This window comes from Procambarus clarkii, chromosome 28 (genome assembly GCF_040958095.1).
Source record: "Procambarus clarkii isolate CNS0578487 chromosome 28, FALCON_Pclarkii_2.0, whole genome shotgun sequence".
In the NCBI taxonomy this organism is placed as follows: domain Eukaryota; kingdom Metazoa; phylum Arthropoda; class Malacostraca; order Decapoda; family Cambaridae; genus Procambarus; species Procambarus clarkii.
In genome coordinates this window covers 42616835-42626660 of record NC_091177.1, presented here as the reverse complement: position 1 = coordinate 42626660, position 9826 = coordinate 42616835, and the positions used below count along the sequence as shown (strand labels likewise).

The window sequence follows — 9826 nt, the reverse complement described above, 5'->3', positions numbered from 1 at the left end:
AAGTACACCAGTACTAAACGTGAGAGGTCAAGGAAGTACACCAGTACTAAACGTGAGAGGTCAAGGAAGTACACCAGTACTAAACGTGAGAGGTCAAGGAAGTACACCAGTACTAAACGTGAGAGGTCAAGGAAGTACACCAGTACTAAACGTGAGAGGTCAAGGAAGTACACCAGTACTAAACGTGAGAGGTCAAGGAAGTACACCAGTACTAAACGTGAGAGGTCAAGGAAGTACACCAGTACTAAACGTGAGAGGTCAAGGAAGTACACCAGTACTAAACGTGAGAGGTCAAGGAAGTACACCAGTACTAAACGTGAGAGGTCAAGGAAGTACACCAGTACTAAACGTGAGAGGTCAAGGAAGTACACAAGTACTAAACGTGTGAAGTCAGGTTAATACTCCAGTACTAAACGTGAGATGTCGTGGAAGTACTACAGTACTAAACGTGAGATGTCGTGGAAGTACTACAGTACTAAACGTGAGAGGTCAAGGAAGTACTACAGTACTAAACGTGTGAGATGTAGGAAGAACATCAATACTAAACGTGTGAAGTTAGGGAAGTACTCCATTAGTTAGGGTGTGAGGTCAAGGAAGTACTCCAGTACTCAAGGTGTGAGGTCAAGGAAATCCAGTACTAAGTGTGTGTGGTCAAGGAAGAACTCCAGTACTCAAGGTGTCAGGTCAAGGAAGTACACCAGTACCAAACGTGTGAGGTCAAGAAGTACTCCTTGTAAACTGTTAAGGTAAAAGGAAGAGGATCGGTTCTGTGGGGTCGACGTGTGGACCGTCGTGACCCCCAGCGGGTGACCCCAAACACTGACCATGACTTTTCTTCATTAATAATGTCCTCAACCCAGTAATTTGTACACCTCAGGAAAGGTGTATATATTACGTGAGTTAGGAATTTTATTAATAGTTTGAATAAAGGAAAATAACCAGTCTTAATTATCAGCCGTTGGAAACTGCAGTATTATCCTGGTGTAATAACCGCTCGTAGTGGTAATTCAGGTAATTAGTGGTTAGTTAATGATTATAATAGTGGTTATCTCAGGTAATTAACAACTGTAAATATTATCAACAAATACTTGCAGTAATAACCGGAAATAATAAAGGGAAGTAATACCCTTCTGTAAAAGTTTGACATAATAACTCGCCCTAATAATCTCCAGTAATAACACATCATAATAACCTGACGCAATAACGTACAAAAATAACATCAAGTTATTTACTCACGTAATATCTTACATAAATTAAAAAAAAAAATGTAAAACCCTGTTCAACAACTTCCTCATAACTCCGTGCCCCAATAACTTTCTTCAATATCCTTACGTAATAACTTCCAGAAATATCCTCGTCCTAATAGTCTGGTGTAACCAGCCTTAACAACCAGCCTGTGTAAATGATCAGACTTAACAATCAGTTGTTAAAACTTTCATAGTAACCTGTAATAACAACCCGCCTCACTAACCAGCAACAATATTAATAAACATCAAGCTGGAATAACAACCTGCTGTTATATCCTGCTTGTAATAGCTTATTATAGCTACTTATAATATAGTTTTAATAGTTTTCTGTAAAAATATCCCCAAGTAATAACCTACAATAACACCCTTTTGTAATAATAACCCATAGTAATAACCTACAAAAATTCCCTGTTGTAATAATATCCCTTTAGTAATAATCTTCAATAATAGCTTGTTTTAATAATAACCTGCAGTAATTTTGCAATATAAAATATTATATTAAGAATCATTTAAACCCAATTATATCTTTTGTTTTAATAGTCGCTTTTAATTTATTAATGAAGCCAAACTTCTGAGGTGACTTTATGTTTCATCTGCTGTTCAGAACTTTATTCAACATGTTCAGTTGCTGAGTTTGTTACGTGTTTTGGGTAATTATATTAAAATGTTGACTTAAGGTAAAAGGAAGAAATGCGTGAACATCGGGTCGACCTGAGGACCGTCGGGACGCAAGCGGGTGACCCCAGACATTGACCATGGTTCTTCCTAATTAATAAAGCCATCAACCCAGTAATGACCCAGCATGACTTCTCCTTCTCAGGTGATCCGCCTGAACAACTAAATAATTCACCATAATAACCCTCCATAATAATCCACCACAATAACCCCTCAAAATAATCTGCCACAATAACCCACTTCAATAACATTTCATAATAATCCACAACAATAACCCACTATAATAATCCACCACATTAACCCTCAATAATAATAATCCATCACAATAATCCACCACAATAACCCTACATAATAATCCTTCACAAGAACCCTCCAAAATAATCCACCACAATATCCTTCATTAATAATCCACGAAAATAACCCACCATAATAATCATAATAATCCACCACAATAACTTTCCATAATAATCCACTACAGTAACCCTCCAAAATAATCAACCACAATAACCCTCAATAATAATCCTCGACAATAACCCACCATAATAATCCACAACAATAACCAACTACAATAATCCACTACAATAACCTTCCATAATAATCCACTACAATAACCCTCCAAAATAATCCACCACAATAACCCACCATAATAATCCACCACAATAACCCACCATAATAATCCACCACAATAACCCTCCAAAATAATCCACCACAATAACCCACCATAATAATCCACCACAATAACCCACCATAATAACCAACAGTTTACACGGCACACAACCCACTCTACTGACACTGTCACTGGGCCAGGAACTCTTAGTTTGGTAAGAAATGTAAAATATCGGGAAAACTGCCACCCAGCTATAGTGACAGGCCTGGCACCATACCCAGGCACCCATATACAGCTGGTCCACCCAACTTGCTATAATGACAAGACCTACCACCATATCCAGACACATAATGTTATGACCCAAGGTAGCCTGGGGAAACGAGTCTACCTGATGAGAGTTTATTTTGCATTTCTGACAAGAGATTAAGAGGTCAGAGGAAGAAATATATATAATAAACATCAATGAATATTTAATAATACAGGCAGAGAATGAGCATCTTGTCAATGTTACTGGAGATAGGATGTCGACAGTTTGTGACATTATGTGACGCTAGCAGACATGGTATTGCCCCTTGAGTTGCCGCAGTCGTCAGAGGTGAACGTGCGTTCCAGTGGTCCAGGAATATTGAAGAATACGGCTATGTATGAAGTATTTGAGTGCCGGCTACAGTGCATGACTGTTGAAGAAGCTGCCGAGTGTGTGACGCACGTTAATTCTCGGTATTTATGAAGATTTGGAGACGACCTGACGTCTTATGGTGGTCGTACCTGTGTGGAAATACAGTTATAGGATGAAGACCTAAGGGAATATTTGGAGTGTTTTCAGTTGGTAGCAGCCAAGGAGGTTGTATTGTAATATAACTTTTTTTGTACATATTCATGTGTATGTTTTTTTGTATTGTTTCATTTGTTAGATGGTTTTTGCTCTTGTCCTAGTGAGACTTCTTGGTTAGAGAGAGAGAGAGAGAGACGGCTGTAACTTGGGTGATATTGGACAATAACTCATCAAAGGGGAATTTAAGAGATCATCCCAGAATAAGAAAATTGCGGGGAGTCACGGCGGCTCGATTTGAGTGTGTCCTCATGACAATTAGGCAGTGGATCAGCACCCCTGAATAATGGTGACGCTGAACCCCTCTTCAAGATCATGACGCTTTCCAAGGTGATCTCCCAAATAATTGCAAGCACTCCATTGTCCATCCTGGTCGACTGACAGACAGCATAAGAAGTGTGGCTGTCATGGTTGGTCATATTTCTGTTAGGGAGTGGTTGGGGTCTCTGTTCGACAGTAGCCTAGTACTGTATCAGGTTGGTTAAATAACCAAGTTTCAAAGAAAATCTCCAACCCCCAGATAGAATTGGGGTCCAGTCCGGGATTGAATTGACACACCCACAGTTCGAGTCCAGGAGGTTGGACTGACACACCCATAGCAGCTGTAGGTAGCACATAACTGTTTGACGATTATCTCTCTCTCTCAGGAAGACTCCCGGAACAGGAAGGATAGGGTGCAAGCATTTGTAGAGCCCAGCAAGCCTGAAGATGTAGAAGGGTGCACAAGGGACCAGTTAAGACAAATTGCGGAGAAATGTGGTGTTAGGGTTAAGTCATCCAAAGTGGCTGGAATAAAGGAGGAGATCCTTAGGCAGTTGAAAGCTAGGAATGAAGTGGTAGAACAATGAGCCCAGAAAAGAGGTGAAGGTGGAAAGGAAGATGCCAAACGAGACGAAGTGTGATCCCAAGGATCAAGTAGGAATACTCGCAGTAGTAGGAGTAGCTGCAGTAGCCGAAATAGGCGAAATATAATCTTGGAAAGGTTTCAGGTAGATCTCCAGATGGAACAAGAACGTGAGGACAGAGAGGCAGTTCCAACTAGAGAGGTTGAAGCAAGAATTAGAGGTAGAAAAAGAGAAAAGTAAAGTGGAACAAGAAAAGGAGATAATTAAATTAGAGGAAGAAATTGAAAACGAAAAAACCAGGGTAAGGGAACTGGAGCTAGAACAAGAGAAAGAGAAAACAAAACTGGAAATAGAAGCAAACAGAGCTTTGTCAGAGCATGGAATTGAACGTGGTTTGCCAGAGGGCACCACACACGTGTGGTGTCACAGTGAACTCTGTCTCTGTGAACTCCCACAGGATCACAGAGTTAGAGAAAAAGATATTCCACTGTTTGTGCCGGAGGAGTCAGAAAGCCTCATCGACCACTTTGAGAAGGTAGCCGACATCAAACAATGGGCCCACTCTCCACAGGGAGAGTGGGCCCAATTGGTCCAATTACGGTTGACTGGTGCTGCCAGAGAGTGACAGAACCAGTCAACCTGGTCTGACTACTGGATTGTGAAGAACAGCAGATTGTGTTCGTTTCAGTTAACCCCTGAAGCAAATAGGAAGCGCTTCAGAGAAATGACGAAAGCTCCTGCAAGCACATTTGCCGAGACAACTAGAGACCTGGAAAGGCGTTTCCAGAGGTGGATGGAAGCTGTCTGGGTGGAATTTCATAATGATCTAAAACAGTTGATGATCATGGAGAAATTTCTAGAAATGATGCACCCCGAGACGAAATTCAAGATCCAAGAGGCAGGAGTAAGAAATGTGAGAGACGTAGCAGAGAGTGCAGATATGATTACAGAGGCTTATCAGAGCGATATGATTACAGAGGCTTATCAGAGCCTGAGGGAAAACAGATGGAAAAGTGATGTGAGTCATAATTATGGGAGACCCAGGGGAGCCTGGGGTGAGAACAATTTTGTTAGATGAGCGAATAGACGAAAGTGTCCTAAAACACAGAAAAGGAGGTCATATACCTCATCTGAAAGTGAGGATGAAGGAGTTGAGCGAGAAACTAAGTATGTTCCATGGAGTCAGGAGCCAGATTCACGAAGCAGTAACACAAGTACTTACGAACGTGTACATCTTTCCTCATACTTTGACGGCTTTGGTGACATTTATTAAACAGTTTACAAGCATGAAAACTTCCCAATCAATTGATGTCATTGTTATAAGTAGGCTCCCTGTGCTTCTGAGCTCATTAACTGTTTAATAATTGTTAACAGAACCGCCAAAGATTGAAGAAAGATGTACGGTTCGTAAGTGTTTGCAAAACTGCTTCGTGAGTCTGGCCCCAGGTTCGAAAGTGCTTGCAAAACTGCTTCGTGAGTCTGGCCCCAGGTTCGAAAGTGCTTGCATAACTGCTTCGTGAGTCTGGCCCCAGGTTCGAAAGTGCTTGCATAACTGCTTCGTGAGTCTGGCCCCAGGTTCGAAAGTGCTTGCAAAACTGCTTCGTGAGTCTGGCCCCAGGTTCGAAAGTGCTTGCAAAACTGCTTCGTGAGTCTGGCCCCAGGTTCGAAAGTGCTTGCATAACTGTTTCGTGAGTCTGGCCCCAGGTTCGAAAGTGCTTGCATAACTGCTTCGTGAGTCTGGCCCCAGGTTCGAAAGTGCTTGCATAACTGCTTCGTGAGTCTGGCCCCAGGTTCGAAAGTGCTTGCATAACTGCTTCGTGAGTCTGGCCCCAGGTTCGAAAGTGCTTGCATAACTGCTTCGTGAATCTGGCCACAAGAGACTAGCAAGACACAGCATAGTGCAGGTAGTGCGCCTGTGCAGAGAACCTCCAACGCGAATGGACAGAGCCAAAGCCACTCAGAGGGGTATAGAAGAAACAACTCCCAAGTAAGATGCTACAAATGTAACGGACATGGTCACATGATGAGAGATAGTAGACAGGATAAGAGAGTTGTGACCCCTGACAATGCATGACCCCCGAAACTCATGTGTGAATTTAATATAGGACAAACCACAGAAAGGAAGCTTAGTGAACGAGAGGTATGGTCCGTTCACCAGTAAAGTTTGGGTCAGCATAGCAGACCAACCTGAAGTGGAAGTAAATATCCTCAGAGATACAGAAGCGAATCAAAGCTTGATTCTGAGAAGCCTGAACTGGGATGATTGACTTTTAGCTGGCATTCGGAAAATAAATGTGCATGGGTTATTGTCGGAGAGTGACATGCCCATATGTACTGTCAGACTGAAGTCAGACTATTTGTCGGCAGAGGTAATGTTGGGCGTGTGTCCTGACATACCTGTTCCAGGGATACAAGTGATCCTGGGTAATGACTTGTTCGGGTCGAATGTGTTACTGGTGCTCATAGTGAAAGCTGATGAGTCAGAGGATAGCCAAGTCATTGTGTAGCCTCCCTGCCTGTGTAGTGACCAGGGCAGAGGTTGCCGACGAGCGAGACACTGGTGGTGAAGTAACAGTGTTGACTCCACTGAGGAAGAGACCTACGTGGAGATAGCATGGCTTTTTGGTGAAGGTCCAACTCGTGAAAACGAGGGCACTGAGAGGTCAGAGATGAAGATGACCTGCCGGAGAAGATGAATATGAATAGAGTGAACCTAAGTAGAGCCCAACCTGCTGAACTGAAGAACCAGAAAGTGGAGATAACTGTGTTGAACAGAGGTCAAGAAGAATGTGTTCAGACTGAGGACGAGAATAGGGTGACAAGTCGTCCACAGGAACAGAAGTGTTGGGATGATGAAGTTGAGTGGTGTGAGATGTCAGAAGTTGTCACATTTCTCCGGAAGTGTGTAGGAGAGACAGTGAAGAGGAGTGATAGCCAAGACGATGAAGTGAGAAAAGATAGTATTGTAGAGAGATAGCACTCTAGCACTCTAGAAGAGGTAGAGCAACAAGTACGGTCGAATACAGTTGAGTGTGGTACAACACTTGAGGAACCCTGGAGGGAACGAGGAAGAGTTAAATAGGAAGAATTAGAATTGCGTAGTAGAGCGGAACTGGAGAAGAGGAAGATAATAGTGCAAGCATGAAGGAGTAGAAGAAAGTCTAAGGTTCGCTGAGAGTCGAAGAGGATGAAGTTACAGGTTAATGTGTAGATAAAAGAAGAGATAGTCGATGAAGACGACAAAGTGAAGTATGATGGCAACGGACTGAAGCCTGAGGACGACGAACCGAGGTATGAGGACGACAGAGGAGGTACAGACAATAGATGTCTAGCTCTTGACTTGTGGAATGCAGGGAGAGGAGACGGAGAGGACAACAGTAAGTTAGAGAGGTCTGAGGGAGTGAAGATGTCCAACACGGACAGCCTAGTTAAGATGCGAGAGAACTTGGGTCATTTAGAGGATGACCATGTTTCCAACGAGTGATGAACCAAATGCTGCAAGGCACAACGGGTTGAGGAGTATACATCGACGATATTGTAGTGTTTGAAGACTCCTGGAGGGAGCATGTAGACAGACTACTGGATTTGTTCCGGCGATTAGAGAAGGCCAATATGACAATTACCTTAGCAAAGAGGGAATTAAAAAAAGCCCGACTGGAGCACCTAGGTTATGTTGTAGGGCAAGGCGAGATTGCTCCAGTGAGGACGACGGTTGAAGTCATTAATAATTTCCCAGTACCCAAATGAAAGAAGGAATTGTTGAGGTACCTAGGAATGATTGGATATTATCGGAAATTATTTAAGAATTTGCACACCGTAACCACTCCTGTGACGAGTTTATTGGCTAAGAATAAAAAGTTGGAGTGAAACGGAATAGCACAAAAGTCTTTGATAAAACCAAGAGACTATTGACTGAAGCACCGTTTGCGTTGTTTATGGATGCCAGTAACTTAGGGGGCCCGGAGCTCCTAATGACGCAGCGGAAGGATGAAATTTATCGCCCCGTGTCTTTCTTCTCCAAGAAGTTTGTCAAGCATCAGAGATCATACAGTACCGTAGAGAAGGAGACCTTAGCATTGGCATTGATCCTGGCATTAAAACATTTTGAAGTATACGTTAGTGGGGGAGGACACCCAGTTATATATATATATATATATATATATATATATATATATATATATATATATATATATATATATATATATATATATATATATATATATATATATATATATATATATATATATAATAATAAACTTCAGTGAGTGATTAAATAATACAGGCAGAGAATGAGCATCTTGTCAATGTTACTGGAGATAGGATGTCACTAGTTTGTGAAGTTATGTGATGCTAGCAGACGTCGTAACGCCACTTGAGTTGCCGCAGTCGTCAGATGAGAACGTGCATTTCAGTGTCCCAGGAATATAGAGGAATAAGGCTCTGGATGAAGTATTTGGGTGCCGGGTACAGTGCATGACTCTTGAGGAAGCTGCCAAGGGCGCGACGCACGTTACTTGTCGATATTTATGAAGATTTGGAGACAACCTGAAGTCTAGTGGTGGTCGTACCTGTGTGGAAATCTTAATCGTGGTATCCTCATGTGGAGGAGGTTTAGCAGGGGTCTATGAGTGGAGCCTGCCAGGCGACTGTGTGAGCTCAAGTCAGGAGCAGAAGAAGAGCAGTGAGGCAGTTTTAAGGAAACTTTATTGGACGTCTTAGAGGACGCAATCTTGGAGCGCCAAAGTTGAGCGTCCCCGAGATACGAATTCTGCGAGTTTTTGTAGGAGAAGTTAGTGAAGGAACTTCGCACCAGAGGAGGAGTATAAGCTGAACTTCCAGTGGGAACTAAACTCCAAGGTGGAGTAGGACTTCCAGTGAGGAGTGGAACTCCATGGACATAATGAATCGTCAAGTATTGTAGGGAGCTACACGTCTTTAGTGTGAAGCTATGTGAGAGAGCTTCACTGACATTCGAGGAGGACTTCGAACAGGAGCAGCAGATTGGAGGAACTGCATAGAGCACCTAATCTCATTTCGAGGATCCAGACAGATGTAATTGATAGTCCTCGAGGAATAGAACAGAGGGTCATATGGACACATTGACGTTTAAAGGAGTGCTTGACTGTGTTTCTGGTGAAAGGCGCAGTGCAAGTTGAAAGATGGTTGTCTATTTTGCAGTAGGAGTTGAATGAATATTTTTGTGACCTGTATTTCAGCCCAAAGCAGTGAAGGATCCAGTACCTTGTGAGCTGAAGATTGAGCAGCAGCCTAATATGGTTATATGATGAAGACCAAAGGGAATATTGGAGTGTTATCAGTTGGTAGTAGCCTCGGAGGTTGCATTGTAATATCACTATTCTTGAACATATTCATGTGTATGTTTTTATGTTTTAAATGTTTCATATGTTAGCTGGTGTTTGCTCTTGTCCTGGTGAGGCTTCTTGGCTAGTGAGAGAGAGAGAGACACTTCTGTAACTTGGGTGATAGTGGACAATAACTCTTCAAAGGGAATTTGAGAGATCATCCCAGAATAAGGAGAGCGCGGCGGCTCGATTTGGGTGTGACTCATGACAATTAGGCCGTGGAGCCGCACCCCTGAATAAAGGTGACGCTGATCCCC

At 42.6% G+C, this 9826-nt stretch overlaps 1 protein-coding gene across 1 annotated transcript; it reads left to right on the top strand.

Annotated features, from left to right (window-relative positions):
* The first annotated feature begins 3088 nt into the window (after window positions 1-3088).
* Window positions 3089-7690, top strand: LOC138369470 (golgin subfamily A member 6-like protein 25). Its single transcript, XM_069332725.1, has 4 exons — window positions 3089-3249; window positions 4363-4741; window positions 4895-5224; window positions 7418-7690. The coding sequence occupies exons 1-4, from the start codon at window positions 3089-3091 to the stop codon at window positions 7688-7690; spliced, it is 1143 nt and encodes a 380-aa protein (XP_069188826.1).
* The last annotated feature ends 2136 nt before the right edge of the window (window positions 7691-9826 follow it).